General features: G+C 38.4%; 2 protein-coding genes across 13 annotated transcripts in view; both read right to left on the reverse strand.

The window, feature by feature from the left end:
- The window catches only part of shroom1 (shroom family member 1), a 30,216-nt gene extending 17,012 nt beyond the window's left edge, over window positions 1–13,204 (reverse strand). Inside the window, exons 1-2 of one of the 4 annotated variants that reach the window (XM_071205344.1) lie at window positions 13,027–13,204; window positions 4,787–4,841 (exon numbers count right to left, since the gene is read on the reverse strand). The gene's annotated coding sequence lies outside the window, so the exon portion shown is untranslated. Of the gene's footprint in view, window positions 1–4,786; window positions 4,842–5,114; window positions 5,219–11,175; window positions 11,264–13,026 lie in introns of those variants that run through there. The other 3 variants (XM_034099290.2, XM_034099288.2, XM_034099291.2) reach the window with 3 other exon arrangements.
- Window positions 13,205–14,995: 1,791 nt separating this feature from the next.
- Window positions 14,996–20,612, reverse strand: part of aff4 (AF4/FMR2 family, member 4) — a 34,800-nt gene continuing 29,183 nt past the window's right edge. For all 9 annotated transcript variants that reach the window (XM_071205530.1, XM_071205529.1, XM_071205526.1 and 6 more), the window contains 5 exons: window positions 20,111–20,182; window positions 19,887–19,980; window positions 19,687–19,730; window positions 19,101–19,324; window positions 14,996–18,855 (listed from right to left, as the gene is read on the reverse strand). In XM_071205530.1, the coding sequence (XP_071061631.1) occupies window positions 18,728–18,855; window positions 19,101–19,324; window positions 19,687–19,730; window positions 19,887–19,980; window positions 20,111–20,182 (562 nt within the window). In that variant the 3' untranslated portion in view covers window positions 14,996–18,727. The remainder of the gene's footprint in view (window positions 18,856–19,100; window positions 19,325–19,686; window positions 19,731–19,886; window positions 19,981–20,110; window positions 20,183–20,612) is intronic.

Consider the following 20,612-nt stretch of genomic DNA (forward strand, 5'->3'; position numbering starts at 1 on the left):
AACATTACAATTCAGTCTGCATGATTTTATGTTGAGGAATTCACTTAAACCGGCATACACTTAAATAAACATACATGTCTTACTGTTACTTCTCCTGCAAAACAAATAGTGCTTGGACTCTAAATGCAAAAGGGTCAATATAAGTGTGTTTATAACTGTAAAAAAAACATCAGTTTGACATTATGTATCCTTCCTTGTCAACCATTAACCAGGAACTGCAATTCCCTGCAGCATTAAGCTTTAAAACTGAACACAGGCTTTAGGGAATGATACACTTCTTATTGCTTTCAAGTGGCTTCTGAGAAGACAATTACTTTTGTATTAAGAACCCCCCGGTGGGGCTGCGATATGATCTAGTCATGGTGAGTTTACTTGGATACCGTAGGAATTCCTCCACCCTAGAATAGCACAAGGCTGCAGGCGTGATGAGAGTTTTGTTTGGTGTAACATCATCATTTCTGCAGCATATCCTTTTCAGTCTCTGGTCTGTGTGTTCATATCTGAGAGCAGACTTATCTGGGTCAGATGTGCACAAAAAGTCAAATGAAGGAAGCAATTATAATCGGGAACTGAATGGTACACTGAACGCTGTCAAATGTAAAACCTGAAATAAAAGGTTATGCAGAAACAATCTGTCTTGCAGCTTGATAAAATGCAAATAAAGCGTATTCGTGCAGGCGCACACTTCTGATGTCAGCAGAGACAGGGCTGATGCTCTACACTTCAGATTTCACATTTTGCTGGTTTAAAACGGTGACAAAATTGAACATCTCTACAAAGCCAAATAGTTCATAGGACAAAGAAAATGTCTGATAGCACTAACAACACGGGAGACAAAAGAGAGCCATGGTGAGGAATGTAAGAAAGGAAGAAAAAAAAAAAACACAGAAAGTGCGAAAGAAGAGGCTGCCCGGCAGACAGATGACGACAAACAACACACAAAAACAAATGACCCACTTCCTGTTTAAAGGTCAGAAACGTCTCATAGGCTCCATCAGCATGTACAAAAACATTTAAAAAAAACACATCTATTGTTCTTGGGTCCCCAGTGTCTCCTAAAACTCAGGCCTCATCTCTCAACAGAGAGACTGCAGTCGAGGCAGGACGGATAAAAGGAAGCTCAGTTTGGTCTTTTCTTTGGGCAACATCTGTCAACTCCCCCTCAACTAAATTACTTTTCATTGAATTGTTTTACATTGCAATAAATTGTATCAAAAATGTTTCTTGTTGCAATTTCAGTGTTTTCCAATATCATGAAGCCCTGAATTGTACACAAGCAGAAATGTGGTTTGATATGCAATTCTGGAAGTGTTTGTGGGATCTTAGGTAAATATCTATCTATATCTGTAGTACTCATAACTTTTTGCATCCTGCACTGAAAATGTATATTGTAATATGTATGTGGAGTGGCTATAGTCAATTATTGTGAGCCTTTGTAATCGAGCTGTAGTGGGGGTGTGTGATTCAGCACTAGATTATTTAGGGTACACTTGATGGCAATCAAACACAAAGTCAGTCTGATGAAGCAACATGTAAACATGCTTTCTCCTGTTTTTCAATTGAATTTGTTAATTATTATTATACGGTATTTACAGTTAGTATACAGTACATTATACAGTTTCAATGTTTCATAAAATGCTGACATGAAATCGATCCTAGCAAATAAGTCCTACTGCAAACAGAACAATGAATTCCTTTTGCAAGCTAAACAGTTATATATCTGCCCATTACAATCATTGATTAGTACTCGTAGAATGTATTAATGCTGCTAATCTGAGCCAAAGCTTTCACTGGACTTATCTCACCCTATACAGAGTGGAGTGGCAGAAAGGCCATACGATATGACCTGGTTCCTAACTGCATATTTTACAATTAGTGAAGCGGCTCTGCTCCCTGTGAGGATGTCATTGTTTGCCTTGGAAATAATACTTTTTCAGGTTCAGTGTTTTATTCTACAAGAGAACAACTGAGAAAGGTCTCCAGGACTTTGTGTCAATTAGGAAACATTTTCGTTTAGAATTAGTTGCGTGAGTGTAAGTGAGCGTAAACTATTTTTGTTGCAAAATGTATGAAGTTTAAACAAATTCTGAAGTTTCCTAACAGCTTTTCCTATGCAATACTTCAACATGAACATACAATTACCTGAATGTAAACAGGCTATTGTGAGCATGTTAGTATGCAAACACCAATAATACAATTTCATTAGACTTTGTGGATGTCCACCATGTTGTGGTGGATGACAGCGGACAGTACTTACGTTTCTGTTTCTTGAGAAAGAAGAGAAAGTGACAGGAAGTTAGAGTCAACTGACTAACAACTCACAATAATAAAAACCGTACAATAAAACAATCTGCTGTCTATGCTGGGTAACTTTGTGCCAAACACCTGACACTTTATGGCCAGATGGCACTCTGACACTCGGTGCCTTATCACTCTTTGGTAGTTTGGTAGAGGAACATGGAAAGGAATGGGCTTGATAAGCAGCTAGGGCAGGTACAGGTACAACAAGGAGAGCAAACAGGTTGCTATATTCAGTAAACACAGCTATCAGTTTGACGTCTTAAAACAAAATATACAAATCTTAATCAAATACTTTCAGCTACTTATTTACTGCTCTGTTTCTCTCACACATCTACACCTCAAGCCACAGAAAGGATTCAGTCATCCTGGTAGGACACAATGGAATAAGTATTTATTTAGTCCACTTCTTAATATGAATTGACTATTGTCATTTGTGCACGATAAAGTTATTGAGTTCACTGCTGTATTCGAATATCAATTGTATAGCAGATGCTACGTGCAATGAATGTATTGCATTTGCAGACGTCAGGAGAAGATAAGACAATAAGAGGATAGCCTACAGGTCACTTCCTGGTTGAACAAAATGTGCATGAAATAAACCTTTGGGTTTACATTCAATAAAGCAATTTGATGACTTGTCGCAAAGTCAAATTAGTTTAAAATGAAAGTTATGACTTTTATGCAAGGCTTGGACGTTGTGTTCATCCTGATTATTTTGTGAGGCCTATTATATCACAAGGACACGTTTAGTTTTAATACCCTTTGCATAATTGTATTAGATACTTAATCTTGCAGTGAGGGAGTTATACACAGGAAGAAGACAGAATAATAAAGTTCCAAAGGACGATTTGTGAAAGCACCAGTTAGTAAAATGGTTTTGCAATGACACTGAGTGACAGAGTATAAGCTTTTGATTTAGTTTGTCCATTCATCCAACTAAAAATAATATTGAACAAAGTAATTAAATTAGGTAAAAACAGATGAAAGTTCTACGTCTATAGCCTTGCACAACACACTATTTCATGAGAAAAGCCTCAAATTGTTATCCCTATCTTTCTACAGTCACACAAATCCTAAATCTTTACATCAACAGACTATCCTGTTCACTTTGAGACACTCAGACGACATAATTAGAAGTGGGTGTTTCCCCTCCTGTAATCGCTCGACCTCCTGCAGTGGCCGAAGTCAGGTTACAGTACCAAATGACCGGCTGAGCTCCAACACAACAGAATTCCTCGTCTGGCCTTATTGCTCCCCTAGACCCGCCTAATATGAGGCAATTACCGCCAATGAAAGGACATTTTAGATCATAGTATGTAATCAAAGCTTATACAGAATACCAGGGACTAGTTATGAAGGGAACAGTAAAGACATTCCCCACAGCTAACACAAAACACTGAGAGATTAAGGCATCAACCAAAGTGACCCTGTCTGTCAACACTACCATTCTTTTGCTTGTTAAGCTCTCTGCACCCCCCCCAGAGTCCTGCTCAGAAGACACTATGCACCGATAATGATGGTCACACATGTTTGTTGCTCATGTATTTCAAAAGGCCTTTTATCACTGAAGACAGTTTGACATGTCACAGCAGAGAAAGCTCAGGTGTGACTGATAAAATACATTATTGTTGAATTCTTTTTAGCTGAGGTATAATAAATCCAAAGAAAAAGCACTGGTGTCAGTAATCGACGGGTGTGTGCATACCTTTTTAGGAATAGTTAAACGTTTTGAAAAAGACAGTTACTTTCTTTCTTTTCAAAAGTTAGATTGGAAGATGGATCTTTTTCACATGGATATTTTGATTTGTCATAGTAGGAAACGCACAGGGAAATTGATTGATGATGGTTCAGCACCATTAAGTGCTGCAATAAGCTATTCTACTCTTCCAAATGGAACGTACACTGAAAAACTGAAACATTGACTTTAAAGGGCCCATGTCATGCTTTTCCGGTTATTACTCGTCCCCTTGTGAAGGCGTTTCTGCATGTAAACGGACTGCAGAGTCACAAACCCTCAAAGTACACCTTGTAGCGAGTACAACTCTAACACAGAAAATACCTGTCTATGCTGCCCCAGAACGCCTCGTTGGAGATTTCTCTTTTTATGTGATTTTGGAAAATTGCACAATATAAATCTATTCTAGTATACGTCAACAATGCAATAATGATCAGTAGAAATGGCCATGAAATGGGACCTTTAATTAAATGTAATTTGAAATGTCTGTATTAGGTTAGTTGAAAGCAATTATATTAAGTTGAACTTAATATTTGTTATTTAAAGTTAATATTATTGTTTTCAACTAACCTAATACAGACATGTGAAATCTGTTGACCGAATAAATGTAATTAAAGTCAACCTTTCAGTTTTTTCAGTGTAAGGCAATTCTATTTCACGTTCCTTTACAGATTATATATGGTATTTTGTTAATAAACATAAATACAAACATGCTCTTTGCTCCATTTCCTCTATATTTGTACAATGTACCTGATTCTCTTTTCTGACTTCTCGTTTGAGCCTTCGTCTTTATGAGTGAAATCACCTGTATGGGTGAATCACAGATGCAGAACATGTTAAACCAATGCATTTTAGTCATGCGTGCATCCATTAGTTTATTTTATTGGTGACATATACGCACAGATTCTACCCTGATGTCAGAGAAAAAGGTTCACTTACACTTAACTTGTCTTATTCATTCAAGAAGCTCCTGTGGTTACATGGGTATTACTGTGACATCATTCCGGATGAAGGAGAAACAGCCCAAAAGAAACAATGCATAAATAGGGTAAAGATGTGAGAAACTGGATCACCTTACTCTTATATGGCGTGATGAAAGTGAACAGACATGCCTCTAATCTCTCCTTTCATACCTCCCGGGATGCTTTAGGCCGCATGAAAGGGACAGTCCAGATACATGACACGCTGCTTGTAGAGCAGCAGCAGCAGCAGCAGCAGCAGGACAACAAGGACACGTTTGCTCAGTGTTGCACCACAGATTTGAATTGCAAAAGAACCGGCCAGGCAGACGGGGACACTGTGTGTCTGTGTGAGGGCCAATGGTTAATGTTCACTTCCCCCACTGCACCCAACATGGCTGCCACTGAAGTCGCCAGGCCAGCGACAACATTTTGAAAGTGTTAGTCCAAATGCCAGGTGAAAAAGGAGGCAAATAAATAAGAACATTCTCCAGTTTTTGTTTTCAGGGGAACTAAACCCTGATAAACAGAGCACATTAAGCCAAGTGGAGCTGATAATACTGAAGCAGAAGGAGATAAGGATGTCTTGTGGGTAACAGGTGTCCATAAATGCAAAATCATTCTGTCTCATATTACCATTCTTAAAAATCTGGTCATTTGTATTTCAAATCTCACTCAGTCTCTTTCTCTGTCTCTTCCTACTCATTCCTCAGACTTCGGTTAAAGCATTTGAGGAATATTGACAGCTTTCCTTTTAAAAAAAGTTTAAGTTTCCTGATTGTATTCCCCTGATCTACTTTGCTAATTTAAAGTCCGAATAAAATGCTGAGGTAAATATTTGCTTTGCATTTATCCAAACAGTTCTTCTCAATCATTCAGCACTGGAAAAACTCACGGAAAACTGGGGCAAATCAACTTAACGCTTCACACTTTCACTGATCACTTAATCTGCTTATGTTATGTTCATAGCTAGTGGAAGGTCCCCACTAATGTAACGTGTGTTGTATAGAGCTCCATTTATTGCTAGAATTCAGTTAAAAACAAGTTATTCTAACAGACTGAATCTTTGGCTTCCTCTCATACCAAAACAAGTATCATCCATGTTATAAGGATACTAAAGAAAAATAGACCTGAACACTTTCAAAATAATTGCAAATACACCAAATGACCCCTGAACAGCTGTTCTAACTAAATAAAGAGGCTTGTATTACCCATCATAACTATAAAAAGCCTTAACTTGGGCCTCATAAAATCGAAGGGGAAAGTCTGAGTAATTTTGCTCACGTAGAGCCAAACATCTGAGTAGCAAGGAATGTATCTCCTCTTCTCTCCTCCTCCTCCTCACTCTCTCAATCTCCACACCAGGTCTACAGGGGGATTTTTCTGTAAAATGAACCAAGAATGAATTTGATTTACTGGACAACTTAGCGCTTGAAAAGCAGAACTGCAGCTTTAAATTGACAAGAGTGCAAAGATATCAGCTCTCAAGGTCAATGGCTTTTCCATGCCAACATACTGTACAAACTAGTGCTGTTAAATGTCTTAAAATCACACCAGCAAACAGCAACAGCCTTGCCAACACACATAGTTAACATTTAACCAGTTTTATAATCCTTCATTAAGCAGGTAATCAGTGCAACACAGCCAACATTTTTTCTCTGATAAGACTCTCAAACTGAGTCATCCTGGGTAAGCGCTTTTCTTCTGAGTTTACTTTATGCTGCAGGAAAGCTAAATTAGGACAATAATGTAACAATGAAAAAGGACAATTATTATTTTATTTGGGATACAGGAGCTCTTTGTTAGCTTGGAGCGCTTGGTTTGCGAAAAATCCGACCTCCATCTCGAAAAAGTACATATGTCGGAGCTCTATTGAGAGAACAAATGTGCGTCTAATGTGCAGATAATTACACATGCCTCCTACACCTCAGGCTATAGACTGCAATCTCCTATTATACCCACTCCTCCAGAGATGGAAAACTCAGTGTTATCTTTTAATTGCCCTGCTTTTGTAACACATACAGTAACCTAATAGTCCTGATCATCACGCTCAGGAGTCAAGTGATTTCTAATCCCCATTGTGTTTTCCCAGCACCGAGGCTGCCACTGTGGCTCATTGTGTGGGAGCTGATCACAATGAGCTCCTTTTACTGCTGGCAGCGCAGGTTTCCTACCTCAGAGCAGGGGACGAGGAGGGGATCAGAAGAGGAAGGGTGGTGTTTAAGGGGGGGGGGGGGGGGGTTAAGGCTGTAAAACTAATCACACAGATTAAACCTCACTAGAAAACACACTCTGGACTTTGTAACCTGGCAGTGTGTTATTCAGATGTGGAGCTGCCTGACTATCAGGTTATGCAAAGGCAAACACACGCTTGTTTATTTCACTAGTTTTGTTTCCTATGTTTTTCAGTTTCTCTCTATAATGAGTTCATTACTGTATGCCTTTGCTGAATGCATGTTTTACTGTTTACTTGTTGGTTTTTGTCTGCTTCTGGTCAGCTGGTAGGTTGTTCCTCTAACTGGGGTTAAATAGCTTTATTGTGGCAGAGGAAATACAATAGAAATGTGTTTATGGCTATTTATTTAATTATTGATTAATCTGCCGGGTTTTTTTCTCCCAATAGTATTACATTTCAAAAATATTTAAATAACTAAAAAGGTATAGTTTATATTGTTATATATATATATATATATATATATTATAATTATATATTATTATTCATTTTATGTAAAGCGTCTTTGAGAATTAGGAAAAGCGCTATAAAACCCCCATGTATTACTATTATAACTAATATACAATTTAAAAGGTCCCATGTCATGCTTTTCCTGTTATTACCAAAATGGACCAATCCGTGGAGCCGTTACGTTACGTCCGCGGAGCCGTCCTCACACACACACACACTCAATCTTTTCTCAGCTGCAGCTCCGCCGATTTCTCTTCCCTGAGACGGCGGGACACGGCGAGGCTGTGAGTCGGTGTGTGAGCACACACACAAACTCCCAGCCAGGCTGTGGGTGTGTGTGTGTGTGTGTGTGTGTTCGGGCTGGTTTTCGCTGTCTCGCAGACGGCAACTGGGCTCATAGGGAGGGGGGGGGGCAGGAGCTCCAACAAGCCGTTTAGGACAGAGAGTGAATACACATACTATACAGAGATGCTGTATGAGAAACCAATGTGAGTTGGGAAATTGCACAATATAAATATATTTTAGTATACCTCAACAATGGAATTATGATCAGTAGAAATGGCCATGACATGAGACCTTTAAATAATCTTTACAGCTCCAAATAAATTACAATTATGTGAACCGCTGATTTCCAAAATGATGAATTATTTAAACTTATATCTAAGCATCTTAGACTGAAAATAGAACTAAATCTCAGCCCAGGTGTGGAGGTCGTTCCGTCCCTGATTGGACACATCAGAAAACATCGAGCCTCTACTTCCAGCCATGTCAGACAGCTGTAAATGCCTCTTTTATTAGTCAAAATCACAGCCACATTACTGCGGCCATGGCCAGCTCAGGTCTCAGTGACAACCTCTCACACACACCTTTTCATCAGGGGCTGTGAAACCTGAGAACACACACACACACACACACACACACACACACACACACACACACACACACACACACACACACACACACACACACACACACACACACACACACACACACACACACACACACACACACACACACACACACACACACACACACACACACACACACACACACACACACACACACACACACACACACACACACACACACACACACACACACACACACACACACACACACACACACACACACACACACACACACACACACACACACACACACACACACACACACACACACACACACACACACACACACACACACACACACACAATGAATTAAGGGCCCTGTAGTCTAAATTAAAGTATTACAGTTACAGTCTCAGACAAAGTTCTTTTTTTCTTTCTTATAAGCCTTATTTTTGGTTGATTAACATGAATATTTTTAATACTTTAGCATCAGTATGAAATAAGTGTACTGATGGTTTTGCATGATGTCTTGTTCTGCTATTGTCAAAAGTCCATTGAGATAGCAAACTTGTTAATTCATTAATATTAAAAAGTTAATGTGAAAATAGAAACATGAGTAAATATCTGTAAATGGTAGAATAATGAAGACCATAGAAGGCTAGAATGCAGATTTCCAAAAGAAGACGATCCATGTATTCCCACGGTTGGCCTCAACAACCTTACCTTACCTTTCCTAAGACCTTGTTAGGTAAGGTAAGGTAATGCTAAATGTAAACATAGCTTTTGTTTGTGTGGAAGAAAACTCCAGGCACCTTTAAAGAGTGTTGTTTATAGTAACTTCAGCTGCTGCTACAACAATTGTGTTTTCTGTCTATTATTCTAATAAAGTAGAGGACTTCCTATACATTAGGTTGCACACACATACTTGCATGACATATGACACTGCCATTTCCCAGTGAGTGTCCTATAGTGCTGTACAATAGTGTAGGTGTGGTCCTGTCAGATAACCAGACAGACACACATAACCATACACACTTCCCAGCTGGCCTCAGGGGTCTCGTATTAGGCAGTGATAACCTCTGTCAGCCATGTGTCTCCTTCTCATCCATCTGCTCTATAGGCCTCTCTGGGCCCGGGACAAAAGAAGGAGGGTCTGACAATAACTCACAACTGCAGTCTGCGGTCAAATCCAAGTTACAAGAAAGAAAAAGCCCCCTGGCCCTGCATGCAGAAATATAACTCTTAAGTTACAACCTATGGTTACAACTGATGAAAATACCCCATACAAAAGGTCAAACAGGACTGTGAATGTCTTTTTTTACATTAAATGAGTGACAAATCAATTAGAGAGGAGGGTGTTATGATAGTGTTTTCCAATAGAAGACACAAAAAATAAAACCAATTTTGTAACAGGGTACATTCAGCAGTCATGGGTATGTCATGTTAATACATTGAATGAAAATATTCCATATGAATGTTTTCACCATGCCTTCCTGCTACAACAACCACACATTCTCTACTTTTAAAACCTATCACTTATTAATTCTATGGGAACATTTTAACTTGATCATGGCATGGCCTCTGTCTTCCTCCTCTGTGCTCTGACTATAGAGAAACAAATCTTCCACTGTGATCTTATCAGCGCCATCCTACAATGATCTCATCCAACCTGAGCGTACCTGAATACCTGTAATCATGAAATGTTCATCCATCACCTTATCAACCTGTCCAAGGCCGTATTTTAAAATAGAGAATGATGTCACGATGACTTACACAAAATGACACAGAATGACACACATCATGCTAACTAGCCTCTATGCTAGCTACAGTTTAATTAGCTATAGCATCAACATGGTGTACCAAATTTCTTTTAATATAAAGTGTACTTCTGCAGGACGTTAAGTCCTCTAGAGTTTATCTCAAATACGTCACCCTGTAGTCTAACTTTATTACTCATTAAAGCTTTGGTAATAACCGGAGTGTTGGACTTTGGTCAGCTGAGAAGTATTTCGTTTGCAGCTCTAACTTACAAGCACCTTTTTGGGGGGGGGACTAAAATATATCCTTTTCAAGCGCTGTTATTCCTGTTAATTAAATCTTCCCTTTCCTCAATAACAATGCATACAACATTTGCTTGTAGTTGATCACATCCGTTGATTTAAATCCTGATCAAGCTGTTAGTGGTTTTTACATAGTAGCATTACAAATCCTCCTTTTTTGATCTGATTACAGTCTGAGTCAATCATTTCCCCGTTAAAGAACACACGATTGTATTCCCCAACCCTTAGGATGATTCATTCAAAGCTATTTCCTTAAACCATGTATTTCCTTGAAACCAACAATGCCAGTGAAAGCCTCACATCATGCCAGTACAAAGGAAGAAGTGGAATGACTTCGATAACAGGAAAAAGCAAACATCACAGGTAAGAACAACAGAAAGTAAAACATGGTTTAACTACGACACCTTCCTGCCACATGCTCGACCATTGTCTCACTGTGACACCTTGACTAGATTTCAAAGTGATGCCATACAGAGTGATAATGATTTAATTATAGCGCCATTAGGACTTTAGATAAAGTTAATTCAAACATTTTAAGTGTGTATTCATTTAATGTTTGCATGCAGTTTGTAATGGCTGCAGAATTCACCTGTATGCATCTGGATCTCTTCTCATTTTGGCTCACGTAGCCAAACCTGTTCGTTCATCCTTGCAGAGGTGGGCTGGGTGTAAGGTCACTAAAAGAATGTAAACATCCAAGTAAAACCCAAACACACCAAGAGTAATTTTCCACTGTTAAATGAGCAACCAGCACATGCCACTCCTAACCTCTAACCTCTAACTTATTGCTTCTTTTAAATCTATAATGTCCATAAATGACTTCACTGTTCAATCATATTTTATTTTGTTAAACTCCTTTTTTCTGCGGCAACACTCGATACTGTGAACACATTTTCTATCACCTTAGGGGCTGAAGGAAAGAGACACAGCCATACGTAAATGCAGAGAAAGAGTTCACGTTTCATCATCCTGCCGGGTACGTTTACATGCATGGCCCTTGGCTTTGTGACCCTACTCTATTTTATAACCTTACCCTTCTATTTTCTTCTTTTGTATCTGGCGTCTTTTGTTCTTTAATCATCCTGCATACACACACAACACCTGTACACACACACAATCACCTGTATGCAGCTACCACTACATTTGTGTATTGCCACATGTTTGAATGTTTTGTCTTTGTGTATTGCATTAGATGAGTTCTAACAACCACCAGTGATGCATGACTCTCCCCGCAGAGTGACATGTGTTGAGTTTCGAATCAACAGGTGTTAATGTGTTCAGAAGGTGGATGCATGTTGTTGGTTTCTTTGCCTCAGTGCACATGATTTGTCTGTGTCTTTGTGTTTATACACATGCATTACACCTACACGCACGCCGTCTCTGCACAAATGTCTCAATAAGGCGCTCTTAGCAGCCTTCAGGTCAGTCTGTGGGTGCAGCAGGGCATCCAGCAGCAGCACAGAGAGGCCAGTGTGCTCCTGCTGCTCCCACCATCTGACCAATGTACCGCATGAGTGCTTCAGTTTCAACCACAGCACAAAACACCAGTGTCTGGTTTCCCCCGAAGCAACACCGCCACAGCCACGGGCGCCTTTTGTCCCCACTTTAAATAAAACATAGGCCAGTCATTAGGTAGAAAGGCTCTCCTGTGCATAATTCAGGGCCAGGTATCAATTTAAGGAAAGGAGATAAGGTTAGGAAAAAACAATACCGTGTTGTTCTCACACTACTGTCAAACAACAGGCATTGCATGGGTAATGTGCAACATGGAAAATATGAAAATGGCAATTAAATGTGGTGACAACAGTGGTTTGGGTTGCTGTGTGTCTCTAGTACACATTATGTATCCATTACAGGGCTGCAACTACAACAATTCATGTGTAACATCAATCAATATGGTAATTGTTTTCTCAGAGAACAAGGTGAAGTTAAATTGCTTCCATCACTGGAACATTTAAATATAAGGTTTGATAGGATTCATTTAAAATTGTATCCATTGTAAACTATTAGGATTATGTGAACGTGTATATGGAAACGCATATAAATACAATGAGGCAGCCAAACTGCACTAAACACGAAAATAAAAGACATACAAAATTACAAAACGTTCATACAGGTCTACTTAGGCAGAAGTTGGAAATACAATTCAATTCTACCCAATTTCCCAGTGGGATTATTAAATTATTTCTGATTTCCAAAAACCAGTGACAGCAGCATTCGTTTGCTCATGCATTGCTCAGTAAAAAGGACGGGGTTTTTTTAAACCGAGAAGGATCACAACTTTAAAACTACAGATACAAAGAGATACTGAAAACAACATATTTTCATAAAGCTATATTTAGTAGAAGTAGTAAGCAACAGGTTGACAGTTGACAACCGAAACTGAACAGCCACGGCGATACTAGATGCACCTGCTGCTACCAAAGTCCCCTTTACGTACCTGCTTATTTCCAAACACTTGGCTGTTTTCAACTTGTACTCCTTGTTTCTTTTCGGGTGTGTTTTCACTTCTCGGGTGGATAACGGTGAGAAAAAACACATAAATTAACGGATTAATTTCACTTTTTTGTAGTAACGTGCTTCGTCGCCTGGGTAATGAGCTTTCCTTTTTCCTTCGCTCGCAGTTAGTTTACCTTATTCCCTGCAGAGAGGGAGAGAATCGGATGTAAGGTAACAGAGGATAACGTCGACCAATCAGATGAGGCGGAAGGCGGTTCCTTTGGGAATACACGACACCCCATTGGTCCATCCGTGTTAATGGCGGAATAGTGAAAAGGGGGATTTCTCTGTATTGTTTTGATGTTCTTCAATTCACTGGAAAGAGGCAGAAGCCAAAACTGAACAGTGCCAGCCAGTTTAACTGTTTAACTGAACTCACTGAAAGATACATTTAATAGGAGTAAACGAACATTATAATATTTACAAATAATATAAGTAAAACTGACTAGAATAACCCAAAATAAAAATTGGACAAAATGGACACAACAAAGAGTCTACATAAGAGTTAATGGTCTCAGGGCAGCGCAATGTGGATTGGAAGGAGCTAATCATTTCTAAGAGGCTCTGCAATGCAAAGCTATATAAACCAATTTGAATACCTTTGTTTCATTCATGCACAAATATTTACTAAGCACCATCCATTGCTTATTGAAACAGGCAAACAAACGAAGCTAAAATGTTTGGATGACACAGGTGGTTAGAAGTCATATTCTTTTAATCAGCAGGCATTATTTATTTTACACAGTTTAAATATATTTGATATATTTTATTTTAGTGCAAGGTCAAATTATGTTCCAATTACAAAGCGTATAGGCCTACATTAGATAGTCACATAGCATCAAATATACCAAAGTATTTACATCATTATTTTTCAAATCATAATTATAATACAATAATTTGGGGGGAAGCATTGTTTTAACTGTCAACAAATATATAGATAACTAGGAACCAGGTTATTTTTAAATGACCATACGTTTTCTTCAGTTGGCAATGACTGTTTATCCTCTGTAAACTGTAATGTACTGTACAGTCAGACTTTAAAGGAAGCCTTTGTTTATTGGAAAGTGCTCTTTTGTTGAAATGTACAGGATAGCCATTTTTAAGATATGCAATCCAGGAAACTTTTCAAAATATAACAACTAAGACTGTCAAATACAAGTCCCAGTGACTGAAATTAAAATCCAATGACACTTAGGCTGAAATAGATCAGACGACAGTAATGACAGTAGCAACTTATGACCACCTGGTGGCAATTTATTCTTCAAGAACTACTGTAAATCACAGGCCGGACCTGTTGAGAGCCTGTTGTGTCTGTGTAGAGCCAAGTCACTACAGGAGTAGATCAAATAATGTGAACACTACAGTTAAAGGGGCTTCAGCTCAAACAATGATGGGTAAGAAAACTCCAATCAGCACTACATATGTGACTAACTACTTCCATATCTCAGAGGGGAGTATTTAAATTCTTATTTTAAAACATTTAGTCACCTGCTGTAGTTACTTCGTAGGTTAAGTTAAGTAAAACAAAATCAAAGACTCCTTTATGAAATACAATGCATTGCAATAAGTGTATCCATGTAAAACAGATTTCTAAACTAAAAATGATATATATATGTATATTTTGTTTTGGCCTCTCGTGGCACTATGTATCACATGAGGATAAGCAGCATGTTTAGCTGAGTAATCATTGCTTATGTTTGTTAGCAGATAATTTTTAAGTTTTTTGTTCTGTAAATCATTTCAAAATATCCAATGTCTAACTTGCCCTTTCAGTTTGACCTTACAATATATCAAAATATCACCTGTTGCAATGAATAATCTTGTACTAGAATAAACCATTTATGAATGCATCAAGTGTTATGTTTTCGATAACAACCTTCAGCTGCTTAAATAAAATGAGTAACACTCCATTAAACATATCCATATATATTTTATTCTCAATACGGCAAAATACAAAGAATATTCAGGACAGACTCTCATTAGTCACAATTAATACTCACTTCACAAGAATGCTTTATACATAACCTAAGTTTGAAGATCAAACTCATTGAGTACCTTTAATCATATTGCATCCATCATATATAGTATCTCTATCAGTTCTCTTAAAACTAATCCAATTTAGACTAATGTACATAGTGTATGCTGCTGGCCTCACTTTAGAGACGACTTTTTAGAAAAAAGGTGTTATACAACATACTGTATAAACTGCTACAACTGTTTTGACCTGTAGAGAAATACCTCTGTTTCAAAAGACATGTTGGACCAATTGTTCAAAAGGGACACATAGTAAATACATTGCTCTCGTGAGGAGGAAACAGACTTGGTTTTAAACAACAGACTGTACACACCATCCATCCATCCATCCATCCATCCATCCCATGAGATCAACAATATACACTTCATGAAAAGAACACGCCTCCATATCAAATACAGAGAAGACAGAATATTCGCACTTGGATTTAGAGACATTAATGATTTTGTAGCGACCATGGTACTGGGAGACAGTGAAGCAGAAGACAAAGAATACAAGAGCGGTAAGAAAAAAAGGAGTGAAAAATCAATGTGATATACAGTGTTAAGAGACTCGGATGTACTCTGTAACAGCTTGGAAGAAGAAGTGAACAAAAAAAGCCCAGAAGGAAAAATAATGTGCATAAAGTATCTCACAAGATGTATTTACAGCATTTTTAATAAAAATGTCAACCTGTAGTAGAAATTCACCCTTAAAGAAATGTTATATTTACAATTTATACATTTGTATTTAAATAGAAACATGCACGTGTTAACATCTTCCTACCGAATGTCAAAAAAACTCATCTTACCCTGGATTCTTTCAAGTTAGAATTAATATTAATTACTACTTACAAGGAAATCTCATCATGAACAACCCCGATACATTTACATCATCTTATCTCATAAAATGGTACTCCTTAAAATGGCAAAATAGAAAAAAATATTAAGCAAAGGGGCAGAAAAATAAATAAGTGTGAGTAGCAAACTGTTAACAAAATTACTCTAATGCTAAATGTTGTACATTTGACTACAAGATAGTGTAGGGAACACAAGGCGCGGACCTGTACTTACAAAGTGTACCAGTGTATGAAGACATTTACTGGGCTGGCAAAACCCACAGAGTAATTCCTATGAGAAAAGTGGCCTCCAGCTTTAAGTACAAAATGGCTCAAGCCATCGGTGTTTGGTTATAAAACAGACCTATATACACATATATACTAAACCAGTAGACAAAATTGCAAAAGCTAAAGGCATTGGACACTTGAGTTCAATAGGTTTCTCACTGAGGCGGGAAAAAGAAAGAAGCTGTGGAAAAAAATCCCAAGCCAAAATATTTCATTTATTCCAAAGAAACAGATCCTTTTTTGTTGTTGTAAAAATCCTGCATAGATTAAAATCATACCTCGTCTGGCTTTCTCTTTTTCAAGTGCCAGAGGAAATAACAGTATCCCCTCCTACAATAAAGACCAGGGAGCCAGTGATAACAAAAAAAACATAACCCAAAAAGGTCAAATCTGAGCCAAATAGTACAATTACTAATATGTATTTTGTCTCGAGATGAAAAGGGTGATAGATGAAATGTCAATGCACCACATTTATGATTGAAAATGTAAGAAAAGTGCCAACAAGTTAAGACTTCTGTTGCGTTCTTCTTGTCAAACTGATCTCATCATTAATCAAAATAAACCAATAATAGTTTTAATACCATTTGACCCAGGCTTGAACTTTTCCAGCATGTTTTAGAAGGAAGTGATCTAAAAAGTAAGCACAAAAAAAGGACATTCCTTCATGTCATTGACCGTTACCAAACACTCAAGTGTCATAACAGCTTCATTTAAAAAAAAAAAAAAACACCATTTTACCCTTGATGACAACCAGAAAATGTCAAACTAATAACAGAAATGTTCATATCTGGATAGTTGGCATACAGTGTTACTCCGCCTAACTACTGGCTGACATGTTTCATATCCACCATCTTGTAATAAAAGTATGGATACAATTTAAATAGGAAAAATTACATTACAAATACTTTGCATCTCATCTTGGTTTAACCCTGTTTTAAAAGAATGCATTTGAAAAGTTATACTTCTGCTTGGCCAGAGAAAAAAACAAAAAAAACTGCTTGGTATATAAATAAAATCTTTATTGGCCGTTATAGTCCTTTTTTGAAATATATATAATGATAGATTTAAAAACTCTTTGTTCTATAAAAGCAACACTGATGAGTTTGCCTCTCTAAGTATTTCCTTCCGTATGGATTTGCTTTTATTGTGTCAGATTAGTGGTCACTCAGGCCTAGCTTTTATAAACGGCAATGTAAATAACTGCATTGTATGTGGAAATGAACTTCAATACTTAAGACACTCCCTGCTGTTACTTAGAAAAATACACTCTGAGCAAACAAAGGGGATCAAAAACAGAATAACACTGTCTGGATGCAACTCTTCCTGGAGGATATTTCCCAATGAACAATGTAGATATGAGTGAATAAACCTTTTATAGGAAGTGACCTGTATTCTGGAGCTTCAAAAGACCGCAAACCTCTTAGAGAGAACATTAAGGTGATATATTTTATTAAGGTCAAGAGTCTAAAAGCCCTTGCTAGCAGCCTCTAGAGGCCATGCTGCTCCTTGCACCAAACTGGAGTACAGTGGTTTGTAATAATTGACCAACATTTTCTAGCAGGGCTTAAAGGAGTTTGTGATTCTGGAAAGATGACACTGTTAAAAATCCAATACACTGACCGATAAAGCGAACATTTATAAATATGTGCATGTCAGAAGTATTAATCTGCTGTGCACAGTGGCCTTTCCTACAGTCCGGCCTTAAAACTTTCAGGCATTTTTCAAGATAAGCTCAGCGCTTCTGAAGGAAAGATAAATTAAAATAGTGTAATGCTTCATTTGTGGCCAACATCCTCTTTGCTCTAAATACATTAACAGGACTTGATTTTCAACTGAAAGTCTGCAATTCAAATCATAAATGTTGCCAGCTTCAACTGCAAAATGCTTAAAAATGCATAACATGAGTTTAAAGGGAAAATAAAAACAATTGATTCAGATATGAGGGGTGTCTGCTTTCCTGTTGCTCACATACAAGGCACAAAAACGATAAAGAGAAACCTTCATTTTAAAGCACCTTTGGTGTTTATGGGAGGTACTTTGGTGAGACAAAGTCAAATAAAAAGTTAAAAAGCCAAAAGTAGCCTAAAAACCAAACCCCATTTTTAAGCGATTCCATAACAAATAATTCACCCAGCGCTTCTGTGCCGAATAGATAAAACCATGGCCTTCAAAGATTGTATGAATGCCGATATATGAAGCATAAGCTTTTTGTTCCTGTGCTGCAGTTTGGATGCTTCTCCCTGTGTAGACTGTCGATGGTGTGAGATGCCCTGGATTGCTCAGTGGTTTTGGCAAGCTGGTGTAGAAAATGGACACAGTGTTGGAGATATGTCTGAGAAGTTCATCAACGTGTGTGTACATGGAGGACCAGACGTGGACTGTGTGTGTGCGTACAGTACATCCTTTAAATGTGTGTCTGTCTGTGAGGGCATGCGTGTGTGTCTTTGAGCACATGTTGCAGAGGTGTGTGTGGATTGGAAGCAGCGTACAGGGAGGGAGTCTCTGCTAAGGAATAAGCTTAGCGTCCAGTCGCAGCCAGTGGAGGCCCTGCCGCGTGTAACGCACCAGTTCTGTCATGCTGCTGGTGTTGAAGATCAGAGGACCCATCACCTTGTCCAACTCCAAGAAGAACTCTGGGGAAACAAAGACGTAGCGAGCGAATCAGAAACCGTTTCATTGCCAAGTATGTTAACATGTACGAGGAATTTGCCTTGGTGTAGATGGTGCATACATGAACAGTCAGAAGATACATTGTAAGACAAGGCCCAAAAGATTTAACAAAAAACTACTATAAAATCCTCAAACTCCTCGTCATTATACATCATTGCTTGAGTAAATGTCATTAACGTAACCATGCCTCTGTTCTCAGGCGGTTTACCTTTCTGCTCCTTGGACAGTTGCTCCGCCTGGTCCCAGACCTCTGTGGCGTACAGGAAGTTGGATGTGACCTGGACGTAGCTGGCAGCCATCTGGTGGATCCGCTGAGGTATGGTCACTGAGGAGCTGGCGCTGCTGCTGCTGCTGCTGACCGACGAGTAGCTGCCGGCCGTGCCTGGCGACAGTTTGGGAGACACCGGAGAGGGCATGCCTGCTGCCTTGCTGCTACACAAACAGAAACAAGCAGACAAGGTTCAGAAACACGTTTGGTACAACGTAAGGCAAAGTATGCTTAAAAGAAACCTGACCCCATGACAGTAAGAAACTGAGCTGTAAATCATCCATCGTCATGTCATTCCTGCTCAGTATGACTCTAGAGCTTCTTGCCAACAAGTTGTTAAACTCTGTCAATAATATTATTTTAAAACAGTATTTCCAATAGTTTCATGAACTTTATGTGAAATTCTAAAACCTTTTGAAATGTTGGAAAATGTCATTTGAAGTACTTTTTTTCCTAGCAATCAACGCAGATGTGTCCTTCACAATCACATCTAAAATCCAATAGGCTAAATTAGCACACAACTTACTTTCCCATTCCAGGAGAGGGAGCCTGGGTGTTACTCAGAGAATTCTGCCAAACAAAATGAGAGTGGAGAACATTATGTACACAGCAGGACACACATGGACAGAAAAGAAACATACATTCATGGAATTTAAATTGTGCTCCTGTGGTTTGGAAGGTTTCCCGAGCAACACTGGATTATAGCTTGGACAACAAAAAAAGTACCTTTAAGTGTTCTGTGAGTGTTTTGGAGTATTTTAGTGCGCTGTCCTTCCTCAGCTTGAATAACCGCAGGTAAAGAAGAGACTGGCATCGTAGGCTGTAAAGAGAAATGGGTTCATATTGATCTAAAACTCTCCTTTAATAAAATAGCAAGGACTTTTAGATGAAGGCTAAGAAATGGACAAAACCGCTGACAACAATATTCATTATTGCTTTTGCACACTTACCAAAGCACAGCTAGCCTTTTGTCTGCTGAAGTAGCATCTGGGGCCAGGTAGCTTTTTAACTTCATAGTGTATCTGAACAAACAGCGAGAACAGCCGTTAGGTTTATGGTAGAATGAGCTTACAAGTTATTAAAGAAACACTTATTTCAGTCAATGTAACATTTAATACAAAGAATTTCTGTGATAATATTCATATTGATTTAGAAACTTTTTAAACAATGTGACACAGTGCAAAGCATCTTTTTTAAATGTATTATTACAAACGGTCTTCTTATTTTTCAAACACTTGCGCCTACAATACCCACAATTAAACTTAATCCTACTAAATACAGTTCATTTGAATATTTGGGGTGTTATGGTAGTTGCAGTATATGTAGCGATGAGGAATTGGATACAGTTGTCTGGCAAAAGCACTTCTCTATTCTCAAACTTGTCATCTTCAGTCCCAACTGTCGCTGACTCAGGTGACATGACCTAAAGCAATTCATGCATGCTGCTAATAC

Source organism: Pseudochaenichthys georgianus, chromosome 14 (assembly GCF_902827115.2).
Source record: "Pseudochaenichthys georgianus chromosome 14, fPseGeo1.2, whole genome shotgun sequence".
Lineage (NCBI taxonomy): Eukaryota > Metazoa > Chordata > Actinopteri > Perciformes > Channichthyidae > Pseudochaenichthys > Pseudochaenichthys georgianus.